Source organism: Schistocerca serialis, chromosome 7 (assembly GCF_023864345.2).
Source record: "Schistocerca serialis cubense isolate TAMUIC-IGC-003099 chromosome 7, iqSchSeri2.2, whole genome shotgun sequence".
In the NCBI taxonomy this organism is placed as follows: domain Eukaryota; kingdom Metazoa; phylum Arthropoda; class Insecta; order Orthoptera; family Acrididae; genus Schistocerca; species Schistocerca serialis.
Genome location: NC_064644.1, coordinates 331,822,369 through 331,842,599, shown reverse-complemented (window position 1 = coordinate 331,842,599; position 20,231 = coordinate 331,822,369). Strand labels below are relative to the sequence as shown.

Below are 20,231 nucleotides of genomic sequence, written 5' to 3'. Positions count from 1 at the left end.
CGAACTCCACCATCAGCTCTTACCAACTGAAGTCGGGACTCATCTGACCAGCCCAGGCTTTTCCAGTCTCCTAGGATCCAATCGATATGGTCAAGAGCCCAAGAGAGGCACTGAAGGCGACGTCGTCTGTTAGCAAAGGCATTCGCGTCGGTCGTCTGCTGCCATATCCCAATAACGTCAAATTTCGCCACACTGTCCTACCGGTTACATTCGTCGTATATCCCATATAGATTTTTGAGGTTATTTCATGCAGTGTTGCTTGTCTGTTAGCATTGACAACTCTACGCAAACGCCGCTGCTCTCGGTCGTTAAGGCAAGACCGTCGGCCACTGCGTTGCCCTTGGTGAGAGGTAATGCCTGAAATTTTATATCTTCGACACACTTTTGACACTATGGATCGCGAAATATATAGTTGGCCGAGGAAATACAGCATGGTAAAGCAAAATAATAAAACAAAAAGATATTCATGTAAACGTTATTAATTTATTTATGTATGTAGCATAAACGATGACCTGTAATTTTAAGAACCTCATCTCAGATTCGAAGAAAAAAGACTAGACATAGTGATGGCACACATATCTAATAAATACAACAGATGTATAGGAAACGAAGCATTTAGCGAGTGTTAGAACTGTAAAAAAACATCTCAGGCTTCGCTCTTCATAACAGAGGGTTTCTAAATTTACACGTTCATCTACGTAGCTACTCTGCAAATCAAACTTAAGTGCCTGGCAGATGATTCATGGAACCTGATTCTCTATCATTCCACTCTTGAACAGCGCGCGGAAAAAACTAACAAAATGGCTCAAATGGTTCTGAGCACTATGGGACTTAACATCGGAGGTCATCAGTCCCCTAGATCTTAGAACTACTTAAACCTAACTAACCAAAGGACATCACACACATCCATGCCCGAAGCAGGATTCGAACCTGCGACCGTAGCGGTCGCGCGGTTCCAGACTGAAGCGCCTAGAACCGCTCGGCCACCACCGGCCGGCAAATAAAGGAACACTTAACACCCATCCATGTGAGCTCTGATTTCCGTTATCTTATTGTGATGATCATTTCTCCCTATGTAGGTCGGAGTCAACAAAATATTTTCGCATTCAGAGGAGGAAGTTGGTGATTGAAACCTCATGATAGGGTTCTGCCGCATCGAATGACGCCTTTGTTTTAATGATTTTCACCCCCAAATCTTGTATCTTGTCCGTGACACTCTCTCCTCCATTTCTCAATAATGCAAAACGTGCTGCCCTTTTTCGAACTTCCTTGGTGTACTACGTTCATCCCAGCTGGTAAGGATCTCACACCGCGCAGCAGTATTCCAAAAGAGGACGGACAGGCGTAGTGTAAGCGGTGTCATTAATAGCTCTGTTGCATTACCTAAGTATTCTGCCAATGAAACGCAATCTTTGGTTAGCTTTCCGCACAAAATTTTCTATGCGTTCCTTCCTGTTTAAGTTATTCGTAATTGTAATTCCTTGGTGTTTAGTTGAATTTACGGCCTTTAGATGTGATTGATTTGTCATGTAACTAAAGTTTAATGGGTTCCTTTTAGCACTCGTGTGTATGACCTCACACTTTTCATAATTTTGGGGAAAATAGCCAATTTTCCCACCATATATATACCTCATCTAAATCGTTTTGCAATTGGTTTTGATCTTCTGATGACTTTGCTAGACGGTAAACGACAGAACCATCTGCAAACAACTTGAGAGAGCTGCTCAGATTGTCTCCCATATCGTTTAGATAGATAAGGAACAGCAGAGGCCATATAACACTATCTTGGGTAATGCCAGAAGTCACTTCTGTTTTATTCGAGGACTTTCCGTCAGTTACTACGAACTGTGACTTCTCTGACAGGAAACGACGAATCCAGTCGCGTAACTCAGATGATGATTTGATTAGAAGCCGCTTTTGAGGTACACTGTCAAAAGCCTTCTGGAAATCTAGAAATGCGGGATCAATTTGAAATCCCTTGTGAATAGTACACGATACTTCGTGTGAGTAAAGAACTAGTTGTGTTTAAAAAGAACGATGTTTTCTAAACCCGTCTTGACTATCTTTCAATAGATTGTTCTCTTCGAGGTAATTCATTATGTTCGAACACAAAACATGTTTCAAACTTCTGCTAGATATCTACGTTAATGATATGGACCTGTAATTTAGTGGATTACTCCTATTATCTTCCTTGAATACTGGTGTGATCTATACACCTTTCAAGTCTTTGAGTGCGGATCTTTCGTCGAGCTAGCGGTTAAGTTTGGAGCTATTGCATCAGCATACTTTGAAAGGAACCTGTTTGGTATACAATCTGGACCAGATATCTACTTCTAGGTTTCCCATAGTGGCAGCTGTTCTTGACTCGAAAGAAATATTCACTTCATCGTCTTCGGTGAAGGACTTTCGGAAGGCTGTCTTCAGTACCTCTGCTTTTGCAGCACTGTCATCGATAGTATTTCCATTGCTATCGCGCAGAGAAGGCAGTGACCGTGCCTTGCAGCTAGCATTCTTTACACACGACCAGAATCTCTTTGGATTTTCTGCCACGTTTCGAGACAAAGTTTCGTTGTGGAAACTATTATCAGCATTTCGCATTGAAGTCCGCCTCTAATATCTACTATTCTGTAAAAAATTACCACTTTGGTGATTTTGTGTTCATTTAAATTTGGCAAGCTTTTTTTCATTGTTTCTGCAACAATGTTATGGCCTGTTTTGCGTACCAAAGGGGATCAGCTCCGTCTTTTGTTAATTTATTTGGTATAAATCTCTCAATTCCTCTGAATTCAAGCCCCACCTGGTTTACACGTACATTGTTAATTCGGAAGGAGTGAATATAGTCTTTCAGGAAGGCGCCAAGCCAGTTTTTATCTGTTTTCGAACAGATATAATTTTCGTTTATTTTTGGTGGATTTGGGAGTTACGGCCTTCAGTCTCGTTACGACAACCTTGTGTTCAGTAATCCCTGTATCCCTTTCGTGCTCGTTATTAACTCAGTATTAGTTGTAGCTAAGAAGTCAAGTGTGTTTCCACAACCGTTTACTATTCGGGTGCGCTGATGAATTAATTACTCGAAATAATTTAATGCGGACTTCATGTATTTTCGCCAAGCATGTCGAGAGTATTTGAAGTCACCGCCAACTAAAACTGTATGAGTCGGCTACGTGTCTGAAATTAGACTCAAGTTTTCTATGAACCTTTCAGCAATTGTAGTATCTGAGTTAGGAGGTCGGTAACAGGATCCAATTATTTTTTATTCTGATTGCCAAGGATAACCTCTACCCGTATTAACTCACAGGAACTATCTATTTCAATTTCGCTACGAGATTAAGTACTAACAGCAACAAACACGCCACCGCCAACTGTATGTAGCTCATCCGTCCCGAACACCGTTAGGTCCTTCGGAAAAATTAAGGCACCAGTGTTTTCTATTAGCATTTGAAGCTCTGGTACTTTGGATATAGGATGGTTTTTTAACACTCATATAATTAAGCATGTATATTTTATTAATTAACATCCGTTGAATGTCGATATTTCGTTTGTTTCTTTACTTTCCGATAAGCATTGGAAATAAAACCTAAAAATGGGTGTACAGAATGTCGGCGGACTTTTATTCTCTCTATGTGTCACACGAAACCATTATGGACTCCTTAAAAAATGAAAAAGGTGATTCGCCGGGCGCTGTGGCCGAGCGGTTCTAGGCGCTTCAGTCCGTAACCACACGGCTGCTACGGTCGCAGTTTCGAATCCTGCCTCGGTCATGGATGTGTGTGATATCCTTAGGTTAGCTAGATTTAAGTAGTTCTAAGTCTAGGGGACTGGTAACCTCAGATGTTAAGTCCCATAGTGCTTAGAGCCATTTGAACCATTTTTTTGAAAAAGGTGATTCATTGCTATATGTCTCGCATGGCTTGTCCCACAAACATCTGCAGTCTTTAAATTTCTTCCGAAACCGGTCTTTAAAGTTTCGTCCGGCTTGCATCCTATCATGTATATTAGAACAGCATTTAATCCCACGAGCAGTGACAGAAGACGAACTTTTGTCGGTCGGTTGGCACGACATTGCTACACACGGCACAATTTATTGGTTGAAGTGAAGGAGGTGGGGGAGAATCGGCTGTCGGTTGGTCATGCTCGCCCGACATCCCGACAAGGTAAGTTCGTCGGTCGGTCTTTCAAAACTCCTACTGACGCCTAATTTGTTGGTCGGTTCGTTGGTGCGTGTGTAGGGCCCCCTAGGCTAACAGAACTGAATGGTTATTATTAGTGGTACATTGTAATTCGGATTAACTGTCTCTCTTACATTTCCATACAAGTTTTAAGATATTGTATTCGAACATTCAACATTCCTGGTTCTTTTTTGGTTATTCATGCCTTCCCCAAGAGATCACCGATTCTTCGTTTGTGCTCTCTCATCACCAGCGCATGCGTTAGCCGACTGGCTGGCTGTTTACTTTCACGGTGTATTTCCCAGTACATGGTCGCATTCCTTGTATGCACGTAGACTGGCGCTGAGGCGTGTGTTTGTTTTATTTATATCTCCTTTTGTGCTACCAAGCTACACTCCTGGAAATTGAAATAAGAACACCGTGAATTCATTGTCCCAGGAAGGGGAAACTTTATTGACACATTCCTGGGGTCAGATACATCACATGATCACACTGACAGAACCACACGCACATAGACACAGGCAACAGAGCATGCACAATGTCGGCACTAGTACAGTGTATATCCACCTTTCGCAGCAATGCAGGCTGCTATTCTCCCATGGAGACGATCGTAGAGATGCTGGATGTAGTCCTGTGGAACGGCTTGCCATGCCATTTCCACCTGGCGCCTCAGTTGGACCAGCGTTCGTGCTGGACGTGCAGACCGCGTGAGACGACGCTTCATCCAGTCCCAAACATGCTCAATGGGGGACAGATCCGGAGATCTTGCTGGCCAGGGTAGTTGACTTACACCTTCTAGAGCACGTTGGGTGGCACGGGATACATGCGGACGTGCATTGTCCTGTTGGAACAGCAAGTTCCCTTGCCGGTCTAGGAATGGTAGAACGATGGGTTCGATGACGGTTTGGATGTACCGTGCACTATTCAGTGTCCCCTCGACGATCACCAGTGGCGTACGGCCAGTGTAGGAGATCGCTCCCCACACCATGATGCCAGGTGTTGGCCCTGTGTGCCTCGGTCGTATGCAGTCCTGATTGTGGCGCTCACCTGCACGGCGCCAAACATGCATACGACCATCATTGGCACCAAGGCAGAAGCGACCCTCATCGCTGAAGACGACACGTCTCCATTCGTCCCTCCATTCACGCCTGTCGCGACACCACTGGAGGCGGGCTGCACGATGTTGGGGCGTGAGCGGAAGACGGCCTAACGGTGTGCGGGACCGTAGCCCAGCTTCATGGAGACGGTTGCGAATGGTCCTCGCCGATACCCCAGGAGCAACAGTGTCCCTAATTTGCTGGGAAGTGGCGGTGCGGTCCCCTACGGCACTGCGTAGGATCCTACGGTCTTGGCGTGCATCCGTGCGTCGCTGCGGTCCGGTCCCAGGTCGACGGGCACGTGCACCTTCCGCCGACCACTGGCGACAACATCGATGTACTGTGGAGACCTCACGCCCCACGTGTTGAGCAATTCGGCGGTACGTCCACCCGGCCTCCCGCATGCCCACTATACGCCCTCGCTCAAAGTCCGTCAACTGCACATACGGTTCACGTCCACGCTGTCGCGGCATACTACCAGTGTTAAAGACTGCGATGGAGCTCCGTATGCCACGGCAAACTGGCTGACACTGACGGCGGCGGTGCACAAATGCTGCGCAGCTAGCGCCATTCGACGGCCAACACCGCGGTTCCTGGTGTGTCCGCTGTGCCGTGCGTGTGATCATTGCTTGTACAGCCCTCTCGCAGTGTCCGGAGCAAGTATGGTGGGTCTGACACACCGGTGTCAATGTGTTCTTTTTTCCATTTCCAGGAGTGTATTTTCTTGATGGACACTGTCTAGTGCTTTAGGCCAGTTGCGTTACTTTGCTGGAAAATCCCCTGTTCTTTAAACTAGCTAAAGGTCTTCATATGGTTTTTTAAGTATCTTTGCGTTACCAGTGGATTTCATTGATGTAATCTGTTTAGGCACCAGCCATTTTGGACTTTGATCACTACGCCCGGCTGATTTTTGATTCAGTGATAGACCACAGTATTATAATAAATGACGGTATAACAACGAATGCTGGGTTCTATGTTCTGGGCTACTTAGCTCTTATCACGTAGTTACGTGAGTATAATTTTCTCAGTTTTACATATTTTTAAAAATTCAATTTTTTTCATGTTAGTGGGCATTTTTAGTATATGTCACTCTTTCTGGACTCATTGTTATCCAGATGGCACCTGAAGAAAGCCGGCGAGAGTGGCCGAGCGGTTCTAGGCGCTACAGCCTGGAACCGCGCGACCGCTACGGTCGCAGGTTCGAATCCTGCCTCGGGCATGGATGTGTGTGATGTCCTTAGGTTAGTTAGGTTTAAGTAGTTCTCAGTTCTAGGGGACTGATGACCTCAGATGTTAAGTCCCATAGTGCTCAGAGCCATTTGAACCATCCTAGCTCAAACAGGACTCGAGGACCAACGGCCCTTCCACCCAAACCGCGATTCTGCGCGCGGACTTTTCCGACCTATTTGTTACAGCGCTCCCTCGCGTTAACCATTAAATACAGCTGAACTAGCCTCTTAATCCCGAAGCGAATTACCGTAATTTGAAACAGACACTCATTGACAAGGCGCGAAGCTGGTCACTGGTTCCTGCCATTTAGTATCTGACCACTTTCCTTACGCCATGCTACATGATTGTGGGTCATTCACCATTCGTTGTAGAGACGTTGGACATTACGTGTTAATACACCGTAAAATCGGTTAAATTGCTTAAGGATTTGGTCGTGGGCTCGTCCAGCCACTATAGCTTCTTTCTGCCATTCTATCACGCCTCCATGTGCTCCAGCTCACTGCGCTGTTTCCATGCAGCCGCCTGACACGTACACACCAGTTCATTTTCGTTACTTAAGCCAATGGTGGAGCGTCACATGACCGTCCCATACGGGTTCTGTTGTACGTAGTTGATTGGCCTATTCATACAGTGTATAAAAGGTGAATGAAAATACCAGTAATCTGCTGCAGCTGTATTTAAGTCGATTACGCACACAACCGGTTTTGCAACTTCCAAATTGCATCTTCTGTGTATCTACATCTACGTGATTACTCTGCTATTCACAATAAAGTGCCTGGAAGAGAGTTCAATGAACCACCTTCAAGCTGTCTCTCTACCATTCCACTGTCGAACGGCATGCGGGAAAAACGAGCACTTAAATTTTTCTGTGCGAGCCCGGATTTCTTTTATCGTGATGGTCATTTCTCCCTATGTAGGTGGGTGCCAACAGAATGTTTTCGCAGAGATCTTATAAATTAAGACGATCATAACAGTTGGCGTGGCTAGGCATAGTTTCGAGCCTTCAGTTTATAAAAACCAACATTGACGACTGTCCAGTCTAAAATGCAAAAGATTAGAATTAAGAATCGCTGATCCTTCATCAAAACATAGTGAAGGAGAAACTAAAATAATGGGGTCAGCTCAAGCGCTGCTTAGCATTGACTACAGAAATGTCTGGTCTATGAGGAGTTGCTCGACCATTAAACCCCATTCTTTTTAACTCTATACGCACAGTCATTGTTCTAAATGTACTACCTACTGTTAGCATTTTGGAACTCAAGAGTGCTTCCTTCCGCTGATTTCATGCTATATTTTACAGCTACCCTCAGCAATGCTCGACGCCCCTCTCCGTAAGTACATGGTACGCCTGGTCTTTGTTTAGATGCGTTTCTTCCTTCGCATTTCCGCTGCAGACAAATCATAAACAGTCGACTTTGGCAGCTTTATAAGGGTTCAAACGTCCGAGATGAATTTGTTACTGAAGTGACAGCCAATGACTAATCCGCGTTTGAAGTCACGGACCCATCCTGGTGTACCCGTTTTGCTTTTATTGCTTCTGCAGACAGTAAAACACTCCCCGTCACCTTTTGTACTGGTTGGCCGGCCTCGTTATATCTAGTGGTCACTTCCGCATTACATACGATTTTTCGCATACTTTTGATCACTGCAATTGCGCTGAAACTGGAGCCAAGTATACCTGCACCAACGTGCTTGAGTGGTCCCAGTTACGAAAGTAGGTTAGTCATTATCTATCTAGAAATGAGAGAAGACATCTCCGCTTGACACTGATAGTGTAATGTGAGGCGTGTGCAACAGACAAATTTTAAATTGGGGCGTTGCAGGTGTACACATACAAATAAGGCACACATTGCGAATTTTTTTTCCATTATGCGTCTGCTATACCTGTCTCTTGCACTGAAGAGATCTCACAGTCGAAAGTCCGTTGACAGGACTTAATATGCTGCTTCGCTGTTAGCAATTAGTATTCAAATACTGTTTTAGGGATGCCAAGACATTATCACGAATTTTCTTTAAGGAATGTGTAAGAATCATTCACGACCACTTCGAACAGTAAGCACGCAAGACTGAAATAAAACAATTAAAATCAGTACTATTTACAAAACGCTCTAGCACGATGCACGCCTTTATGCACGATCATCACTCTAGCCACACCTTCGTGTCGGGCCGTCAGTCCCCATTCTCGAATGCTAGTCAACCGGGGGCCATAAAGGGCAATGCGTCGTTAAAAGGGCGTGCCGTATACAGCTAGTATGAAACGAGAAAGATATTTCTGAGTCGTTTCACATGTTCGTTGCTCAGTTGAGTTCACCCCATATGGCACATTATTACAGTTTCCATATACCGGATTAGTTAGCTGAAAGACTGTCCCTCCCAATAAACCATGTTACTGATCTGGAAAGTCTCAAAAGACCATTTACCCAAAACTGCTACAAAGAGAAGCATAGCCTACACTTTCACTCAGATGGCTCCGAGCACTATGGGACTTAACTTCTGAGGTCATCAGTCCCCTAGAACTTACAACTACTTAAACCTAACTAACCTAAGGACATCACACACATCCATTCCCGAGGCAGGATTCGAACCTGCGACCGTAGCGGTCGCGCGGTTCCAGACTGTAGCGCCTAGAACCGCTCGGCCACCTCGGCCGGCTCACTCAGATGATCTGGTCACTTGTTTAGCTGGTGTAATACCCCCATTTGAAGTAATTTACCTAATAGTCGTCTAATGAAGAACCCAGTCTAATTTGCCTAATAACAGCTACTAAAACATTTCTGTGATATTTCTTGCGAATCAATCGTAATCATTCCTTTGCTATAAACCAAAAAATAATTCCCCCAAGTATGTTTACAGTAATGAAGTAAATTGGAAGATTAATAATTAATTATTAATCTTTCCTTCATTTGTAATCAGCAGCTCTTTGCAATGCGCTCTGTATTGTATATTCAGTCAGCTAGAATGCCAACTCTAAATTAGGTACGTTAATAGAAAAGTTCGTCTCCAAATACAGATTCTGTCACGACTGTTCATGGGTCACCAATAATTACCAAAATCGAAGATATTCCGGCGCTTAAGACAAAACTCAGTTTTTGGTAATATTTTCGGAGAACAGCGATGTTGTAAGCTATATAAAATAAGTGAAAAACAGTGTAGATCGCAATGGTTATTTAAAAAGACCGGTTTCGGCCTAGTCTTACGGCATCTACATAGTAGCAGTCTGCTGACTGTTTCGCACATCAACTCATAAGTAACCACTCAGATTTTAATAAGCATAAATTACTTCGTCACTGACTTCTTTATGTGCCTAGCACGATTTCTACCCTTTACAGTGCTATTCTGTAAATGGCCTAACACTAGGCCGAAACAGTTGATTCTAAATAAAATAACCATTGCGATCTAGACTGTTTTTCTTTAATTTTATAAAACCCAGAAAACCGAAAAGACGTTAATTTCTCATCCAGTATGAAGTCGGCGCTTTATTGTCACTGTCACACCAATTTTGAACACATAGGTTATCGAACAATGAAAGAATAAATCCCTGACGGGGTAATGCACAAGATTGCTGCTGCACTGATTACATACTGAGATGAAAAGTCGTGCGATTACTCCCAATATCGTGTCTGAGCTTTTTGCCCGGCATAAAGGAACAACTTGACGTGGCATGGACTGAAGTAGTTGGAAGTCCCCTCTAGAAATAGTGAGCTATGCCGCCTCTATGGGCGTCCCTAATTGCTAAAATGTAGCCAGTGCAGGAATTTGTGCACCTACTGACTTCAGATTATCTCATAAATCTTAGATGGAATTCATGACGGCGATATGGGTGGCCAAATCATTCGCCCGAATTGTCCAGAATGTTCTTCAAACCAGTCCCGAACAATTGAGGCCCGGTGACATGCCGCATTGTCGTCGATAAAAATTCCATCATTATTTGGAAAGATGAAACCCACCAATGGTTGCAAATGGTCTCAGTGTAGCCCAACATAATTTCCAATCAGTGATCGGTTGAGCTGGGCTAGGGGGCACAGTCCATTCCATGTAAACACTGTCCACAATATTAGACCCACCACCGGCTTTTACAGTGCTTTTTTTGACAACTTGGGTCCGTGGCTTCGTGAGGTCTGCGACACAATCGAATCATACCACCGGGTCTTATAACTGGAATCTGGACTTATCTGGCCAAGCCACGATTTTCCAGTCTTCTAGGATCCAACTGATTTGGTCACGAGACAAAGAGAGGAGCCGTAGGCGATGTCATCCTCTTAGCAAAGGCACTCGCATTGGTCGTCTACTGCCATAGCCCATTAACGCGTAATTTCGCTGCACTGTCCAACGGATACCTTCGTCGTACATCCCACATTGATTTCTGCGGTAATTTCACGCAGTGTTGAAACTTCCTGGCAGATTAAAACTGTGTGCCGGACCGAGACTCGAACTCAGGTCCCGAGTTAGTCTCGATCCGGCACACAGTTTTAATCTGCCAGGAAGTTTCATATCAGCGCACACTCCGCTGCAGAGTGAAAATCTCATTCTGGAATCATGCAGTGTTGTTCCTCTTAGCAATGACAACTCTATGCAAAACCGCTGCTCTCGGCCGTTAAGTGAAGGCCGTCGACCACAAAGTTGTCCGTAGTGATATGTAATGCCTGAAATTTGGTGTTCCTAGCACACTCCTGACACTGTGGATCTCGGAATATTTCATCCCCTAACTATTTCCGATATGGAAAGTCACATGCGTCTAGCTCCAACTACCATTCCTCGTTCAAGGTCTATTAATTCCCGTCATGCGGCCACGTTCACGTTGGAAACCTTTTCACATAAATAAACTTACAAATGGCAGCTCCACCAATGCGCTGCCCTTTACGCGGTATTACCGCCATCTGCATATGTGCATACTGCTATTTGATAACTTATGTCATCTGAGTATATTCTCTGACGTATGAAATTTCTGTAACTTGTTTCATGATGTACTACAGAGGCTCGAAAGAAATATTGAGGTTTACTTTATCCAACTGGCTTATCATTCAACATACTTCTGTTACAAGAAACATTCATAGCGGATTGTAGAACACTTGACAAATATGGTAGTCTAGATGCAAATCAGAAGTCACAACAGTGTCGTGGTAGCGACGTTGTCACTCTAGGATTATGTTGGCAGCTGTGGGAGTGCGCCGCTGCCGACGTCAACCAATTGTCGGTGATTCACCCAGCGCTGGTGGTATCTCGCGAGGACCTGCTGCAGATGCCAGCCGGAGGGGTGACAGAAGAGGGCCTGCGTCACAACATCGCCGTCGCCGTGCTCTTCGTCTTTCACTGGTTCAAAGGCCGAGGTCACTTCTTCTACAGGGGCTGCGTCGAGGACTCTGCCACCGCAGAAATCTCTAGGTCGCAAGTCTGGCAGTGGATACGACATCAGGTAAGTCTCCTCACTGTACCTTTTTACTGTAGAAACAAAAAACTGTTCTTGCTAACATTTTATTTGTTAGAAGTTCCACTTCTAGTTAGTGTTGTGGTATTCAATTCGAAAACTTATCTGATACAGACTTGCTGGTCTGTCTTGTGCAAGTATCTTCATCTCCGCGTAACTACTGTAACAAGCATTTGCTTGAACCTGCTTCGAGTACGATTCTTGATCTCCATTTAATGTTGTGACTGTTGTTAACCCCCAACACTTCCCTACAGTACCAAATTATTTCTCGGTGCCTCGGGATGTTGCCTATCCACCCACATCCACTTTTATTAGAGTTGTATATTAGATTTATTTTCTCAAGTCGATTCCGTAATTCGCCATCAGTTATGCGACCCATCAATCTCCTGTTCAGTACTCTTCTGTTGAAACACGTTTAAAAATCTATTATCTTGTCTATATTAGTGTCCATACTTCACTTTCATGTAAGTCTGTCACGTAAGTCAATACAAATAGTTTCAGAAAATACATCGAAACAAATTTATAATAGGTAGTAACATAGCCCGCCCATCCAAAAATTTCAGAGGCTGATTTTACTACTGGTGTGCAAACAGCGTCACCACGATAACTGCGATGGAGCTTGAACCAATAACAGATGTGCATTCTACAAGTAAGTGTTCAATAGTGGACTGAGTAGTGGACGTGCAACGTAGTGTCAGTATTGTCACGAATCACAATGGAGCAACATTTCCAAATGACATGTTAAAGGCATTCACCAGAAAGTTCTGAAGAATAGGAAATCGTATGCAAAGTGTCTCAAACCTTGGAACCAGAACATAAACGATACTTTGACACCTGCCGCGACTTGTTTGAAATGGGAAAAGTAGACAATTCTTTAAAAAAAAGCCAAAAGTCTGGAGACTTGGTGTTATCAATAAAAACCTACCACAAAACGACAAATTGCAGAAATTCACTTGAAGGGTCGACCGTTTGACGGCAAACAGACATTCAGGCCAATGTTAAGCGCGAGTTGAACAGTATCAACCATGACAGTTTTCGTAGTTGTACGAATGTTCTGTGCGTTGTAATAAAGTGCAAGGAGACTAGATAGAACACCTGAATCATTAAAACCATTATAACTTTTCCATCTTTTTTTTATTAATTCAGGCTCGAAACTTTTCGGACTGGATGGGTAATCCTTCCAGAAAATCTTTTCATGCAGCTGCGTTTAGTTTTCACATCCTTTTTCACTTCGACAGTCATCTGTTGTTTTGTTGCCCTGTTAGCAAAACTCGTCTACTACTTTTTCATTTATTAATCTAAGAGGATGTATCTAATATGAACTGGAATTCAAATCTGGTGGCTGTGATACTGGACTGTAACGGGTGTGAGCTCGACAGGATGTTAGTGGGAATGTCTGAAATAGTACTGTTCTGCTGCAGTTAGACGCCACCGCTCGCGTCAGGCCATCATGTCATGCCAACAAGACGTAAACAAGTCTGTTGCGAAGTTTCTCGCGGAAGAAGGCGCCAAATCTGCGGAAATAGAGGAGGTTGCATGCAAAGTTTAGGGAAAAGCCTTTTCGAAGACCGAAATGTATGAATGGTAGGAACATTTGTGGCAGGGCGCCTAGCTGTGGAAAACGTACCCCCAAAAGACGACCACAGACACACATCACACCAGACGATGTTTGTGCCTTACAGGACCTTACTACAGAAAATCGGCGCAGTAGGAAATCGTTTTTGCAGTAGGAATAGGCTATGGCAGTGCTCAGACCATCGATGATGGTGATGCATGCCCACTCTCTGCTGCTTTAACGAGGAAAAATGGCTCTGATCACTATGGGACTTAACTTCTGAGGTCATCAGTCCCCTAGAACTTAGAACTACTTAAACCTAACTAACCTAAGGACATCACACACATCCATGCCCGAGGCAGGATTCGAACCTGCGACAGTAGCGGTCTCGCGGTTCTAGACTGAAGCGTCTAGAACGCACGGCCACACCGGCCGGCCTTTATCGAAGAAACTACTGCAGGAAATTCACTGAGCAACTCCAAAATATCCTGCCTAGAATCCAGATTGGTGACCCTGTATTTCATGGTTGGAGCGCTGAAAGAAGAGCTTGGAGGATACGTTTGATAACGATACAGCGATAGAGTAGTTCACGTGGAAGTGGCCACGTACACGTCCCCTTTCAAAAAGTTGCCTGCTCGCTGGAAAAAATGTGCAACAAAATCAGGAGAGTGTAGAAAGATTAGGTGAGTGTATTTTTGGTTTGGTTCATTTAGTAAAGTTTACAAAAACAATTCAGGTTCATATTTGAACTGATACTTTCAGCATCACCTGAGGTAATTGAAATATATACTATTATTCACGTTTTACTTGAAGTTCACTACCCATTCTACGCAAGTGATTTTCCAAGTTCTTTCCAGTTTGTCAGAATTATACTGTCAGGCAAACCATACAGTTTTTATTTCATCTTCCTGAACTTCAATCTCTCTTCCAAATTCCTCCTTAGTTTACTTTACTGTTTGTTCTCTGTACAGAGTGGATAACATAGACCACTATTCTGCCACACGCCTATCTCAAGGATTCTAAGTTCGCATTCACAAAAAAGTTCTGCATCAAGCATGCACAGCAGAAGTAAATGAACACCCATACATAGAATAGTTACTGTACAAAAGTGCTTGCATGCTAGGTACCGATGTGGTCGCAGGGCGATTGTCTATTACTTATGTAATATGGGCAAAACAAACTGAAACAACTTCTAAGCATTTATTAAAATAGTGCGCACTTATATTCTCAGCTTTGAGTGATGGATGTGGGTGGCCCTGTAGTTGAAGCCTTATAAACCAGTATGGGCGTACGTAGAAATATTTCCAATATGGGGCAAAATTTTGCTATCTTCTATGTAACAGAATCGGTGAGTTTACAAAAGTACCCATTAACTAAATTTCTGAAGAATTACGAAGAATTATTGTGCCTCAGGTGTTTTTATTTATCCATTTATTGTTTAACGTACAATATTTATATAAATAGTAAGCAGATTCAATTTCTTATGTAAAGTACATCTTTTCATATTATTATGAATGTCTATGGCACTTTTTGATTTTGTGATCTAAGATTCCATCCTGATACAATTAAATCAAGCATATCCAATGAGTTATGAAAAGCTATACAAAAAATTAGTGTGTAGCAGCATAACATGCTGTGAAACTGAAATTCAAAATCTAACAGTCAGAAAGATTGAAAAAAATTCTGGATATCAACATAATTAACCAGCATCAATATTCCTCGAAATGGAAGAACAGGCTTTAAACTTTGAAAAAGAAAATTCTTATTAGATTTGGTGTCAGATACACTACTTCTTCACGAAACTCATCTGATTCTAGGTACATAGTGTAATCTAGGGCCTGTAAACGACTAGATAAATGTGATGGATCTTCCAAAATGATCCTTACATTAACAGTAAAACAGACATTTAGCAGCCTTGGACTGAATGAAATCAATCCTCGTCTCTTCAGTTTCAAGTTATCCTGCAGCCATACCAAATCGAAAGCTTACATCGTGGCTCTAGGACTGTGTTTGGTGCTATATTACACCACAAAGTTGCGAAGGCTACAATTCCTGGAGAGGAAACTTTTTTGGCGTTGAAATTTTACTTTTTCTTCCTCTCTTCTAGCGCACAAAATGTGATTTTCTGTTTTGACTGAAGCACTTGAACTAACCGATTTACAAACGGTTTTGTTCTTCAGTGTCTAGTGCAATAGTTCTGCCGTTTAAAACTGAAAGTAGAATTGACAGACCATCACATGTCTTCTTAGTCCATTGATAAACTACAAACGAAGAGAGAGTGCTGAAAAATGCCTCCAAATTTTTCATGTGAAAGCACTTCAACATTTTTAAATATAACAAATATTATTAACGTTATACATGTTCAATTCTTCATGTATACATACACTCCTGGAAATGGAAAAAAGAACACATTGACACCGGTGTGTCAGACCCACCATACTTGCTCCGGACACTGCGAGAGGGCTGTACAAGCAATGATCACACGCACGGCACAGCGGATACACCAGGAACCGCGGTATTGACCGTCGAATGGCGCTAGCTGCGCAGCATTTGTGCACTGCCGCCGTCAGTGTCAGCCAGTTTGCCGTGGCATACGGAGCTCCATCGCAGTCTTTAACACTGGTAGCATGCCGCGACAGCGTGGACGTGAACCGTATGTGCAATTGACGGACTTTGAGCGAGGGCGTATAGTGGGCATGCGGGAGGCCGGGTGGACGTACCGCCGAATTGCTCAACACGTGGGGCGTGAGGTCTCCACGGTACATCGATGTTGTCGCCAGTGGTCGGCGGAAGGTGCACGTGCCCGTCGACCTGGGACCGGGCCGCAGCGACGCACGGATGCACGCCAAGACCGTAGGATCCTACGCAGTGCCGTAGGGGACCGCACCGCCACTTCCCAGCAAATTAGGGACACTGTTGCTCGTGGGGTATCGGCGAGGACCATTCGCAACCGTCTCCATGAAGCTGGGCTACGGTCCCGCACACCGTTAGGCCGTCTTCCGCTCACGCCCCAACATCGTGCAGCCCGCCTCCAGTGGTGTCGCGACAGGCGTGAATGGAGGGACGAATGGAGGCGTGTCGTCTTCAGCGATGAGAGTCGCTTCTGCCTTGGTGCCAATGATGGTCGTATGCGTGTTTGGCGCCGTGCAGGTGAGCGCCACAATCAGGACTGCATACGACCGAGGCACACAGGGCCAACACCCGGCATCATGGTGTGGGGAGCGATCTCCTACACTGGCCGTACACCACTGGTGATCGTCGAGGGGACACTGAATAGTGCACGGTACATCCAAACCGTCATCGAACCCATCGTTCTACCATTCCTAGACCGGCAAAGGAACTTGCTGTTCCAACAGGACAATGCACGTCCGCATGTATCCCGTGCCACCCAACGTGCTCTAGAAGGTGTAAGTCAACTACCCTGGCCAGCAAGATCTCCGGATCTGTCCCCCATTGAGCATGTTTGGGACTGGATGAAGCGTCGTCTCACGCGGTCTGCACGTCCAGCACGAACGCTGGTCCAACTGAGGCGCCAGGTGGAAATGGCATGGCAAGCCGTTCCACAGGACTACGATCGTCTCCATGGGAGAATAGCAGCCTGCATTGCTGCGAAAGGTGGATATACACTGTACTAGTGCCGACATTGTGCATGCTCTGTTGCCTGTGTCTATGTGCCTGTGGTTCTGTCAGTGTGATCATGTGATGTATCTGACCCCAGGAATGTGTCAATAAAGTTTCCCCTTCCTGGGACAATGAATTCACGGTGTTCTTATTTCAATTTCCAGGAGTGTATTTGCAGCGCTCTGCCGCTAGTGGGATCCGAATTGTAGCATGTGACATGGCCATGTTAACGTAACTACGCTCATAAAAAACAGTGTGCAGTATTAGAATTCAGAATTCGAAGAGTTCGTCCACAGATGGAGTGCCCTCCCCTGAGAATGACAATGCTAGAATACACACGTGCGCTGCGACATCGGCAACAATTCTAAACCATGGGTTCACGTTCACAATCATCTTCCACAGAGTCCAGGCAGGGTATCGTCCAATCTTTTTCTGCTTCCAAGGCTTAATGAACGCATGCAACATTTTACATTGACAATGTCAACAAACTGATCTCTTTGGCAGAAATGTTTGTCGTCAGGGTCACTGCTGCACAGTAATTATGTAGACGAGAGCAAAATTGTAAAATTTTAAAGTTTGTTTGGTTTGAAAAGCTGAAGGAGATTTTCACATAAAATCTGAGCATCGTACAGTTGAGATCCTGTTCTGCAGCAAGAGCTCGAGGCGTTCTTGATCAGGTAGGGGATGTGTATACCGCATCCATGTTTGTGTAGTGCTGGGAATCCGTACGTCAGGGTTTTGCATCGGTCCGTCCCTGCAGCTTGGATAGGGCTGTACGAGGAATAGGCAGAAAAGATTGAGGGAGAATGTTCCAGTACTGTTCTGTAAAGATGTGCCACCCCACCAAGGAATCATAATTTCTCGTTAAAGGCGTCAAAACCAAGAAAATAAAGTCATTTCTGAAGTAACAAAAAAATGGCTCTGAGCACTATGGGACTCAACTGCTGTGGTCATAAGTCCCCTAGAACTTAGAACTACTTAAACCTAACTAACCTAAGGACATCACACACATCCATGCCCGAGGCAGGATTCGAACCTGCGACCGTAGTGGTCGTGCGGTTCCAGACTGTAGCGCCTTTAACCGCTCGGCCACTCTGGCCGGCTTTCTGAAGTAACAGTATTACCCGTCGCACAAAGCAGTGTTAATCTACAGATCAGTGTCGTTGCAGACAATCATTGCAAAAAATTCTAGAGTATTCTTAACACTTTGACACTCGGTGGTTACTGTTAGACGATAACTAGTTTATAACGGCTGGCTGTAACGGAGGCAACTGGAACTAGTCGATGACTGCTACTGGCCACAAACTGTAGAACTGCAACAGAAACTGCTGATGATGAACTGTCAGTCTGGCTACACGTCCACATTTATCTGAGAAGTAGAGATATGTCCCTCTCAGCTATCTATGGACCCGAGAGAATGGCTTTCAACAAGGGTTCATCTTAAGTGCCCTTCTTCTCATCACTGTTAATTGACTGAGCAATATGGCGAAGGCCTTTAAATTTTTAGTTTTGAACTTCTGTTTCTGTAAGGTCTTTTTAGCCCTTTTTTCCATGTGCCCGTTTTAGCTGCCTTCTATTCTGTCAATTTGGACTGACGTATAGTGGTTTAACTCCTTTCTGTGTTCGTGTTCTATAGTTTTGACTTGGACGCGTATAACAGTAGTTGTTTTTTGCGCCCTAAAGCAAAACAAAACCAAACCCTTCATTTCTGCTATCTTAAATCATTACACCGGTGACACCACTGCTTGCTCCCTCCTCTCCTACCCCCCCCCTCACCAACTCCTAAATCAACCCACCAACCAATCAACTATCTCTAAGTCTATTGTAAGTTGCATCTCCATTGAAGGTGATGGTACCATTTTGGAGAGCAGCACGATCACAATTTTTGGTCTCGTGTACGAGGCACCGTTCAAAATTATTCGACGAAATTTGAATATGAGCTGAAGCATCAAAGGCTATTTACGCTTTTTCAACCCTCCTGTGGCGTGATCACGCAGGAGTGCAACATCAACATGTGCGCGAATAAAAAAGCAAAAGGTCCCTTACCCAATTCGTCACCACCCTCGGAGCCACACAAACAGCTTTGTTGAGAACGTTGGAAATATACCTGCAGAAATTGACACCAAATCAGCCTATTGCCTGCTCTAGCACCTGAAATTAGGCAAGCCGTTCGGCACCTCTTTGGTGCGGCTCGCATTCAGGCGCCAGAGCAGCCGCCAGGCTGTTTCCGAACTCAGAGGTCTTAAAAGGCCTTTTCGTGTCGCTTCTGGGCAACGGCGTGTCTTAAATGTTTTAAATGTTTTCCTCGGCCGCCCATAAGAAAACAGCGAGATTTCAATGCTGGGTGTCGTGGTTCTGACCTCCATTGCAGAGATGTCAAGAGGGATTCAATGTAACGGGGGGGGGGGGGGGGGTGACGTCCTTCTCAACGTGTGCCCGTCCATGGTGGTGTTGAGCAGAATTGTGATGAAATTTGATGCCAATGTGACATCGTTAACTACCTTATAGCTCACATGAACTCTTGAGCCGTGGTTCTTTTTGCACATGAACAGATACCTTGCTGTCTGAAGCGTCGCCGAGCCCGAGGGTGACGTCGTAGGGCGCCATGCTTTTTCACCATTAGAGGGGGGTTGTCGGCACCTTAGAGCTAAATTTCAAACTCATGCGCCGGACTGGGAGGCAGTTACGGGATTTCTAAAGAGTTATCCTTCAGCTCTGTTCTGTTGGGCAGCGTATTTAGGTTTTCTGTTGTAAGTAACTCGCATTATAACGAAAACTGAAGCTTACAGTAGATGTTCGAAGTGATTACCAACAGTCTGAATATATGCATTTAGGTCCCTGTAACGGATCAAACTAATTGTCAGACTTCACTAATTTGTGAAATTAATTGCAGTTCGAGGCTTTGTTTGATGTGTTCGTGAAATATAGACTGCGTTTGACGTATTTTAAAGATTCTTTGATTGACGGCCGATTTGAAAAGATGCCGGACGTTATGTCACCGTGCATGTTTAGAGAGAGATTTCTTACAATTTATCTCACTGTATTTTGAACTTTGCACAAATGTAGAACCTGGGATAAAGATTATATGCATAAAAGCAAAAGAGCAGTCGACATGACCTAAATAGGAAATTTGT

At 44.4% G+C, this 20,231-nt stretch overlaps 1 protein-coding gene across 1 annotated transcript in view; it reads left to right on the top strand.

Moving 5' to 3' along the window:
- LOC126412416 (malate synthase-like) overlaps nucleotides 1-20,231 on the top strand; it is a 137,919-nt gene that overhangs the window by 111,655 nt on the left and 6,033 nt on the right. Inside the window, exon 9 of the mRNA XM_050082004.1 lies at nucleotides 11,652-11,909. Within this exon, the coding sequence (XP_049937961.1) occupies nucleotides 11,652-11,909 (258 nt within the window). The remainder of the gene's footprint in view (nucleotides 1-11,651; nucleotides 11,910-20,231) is intronic.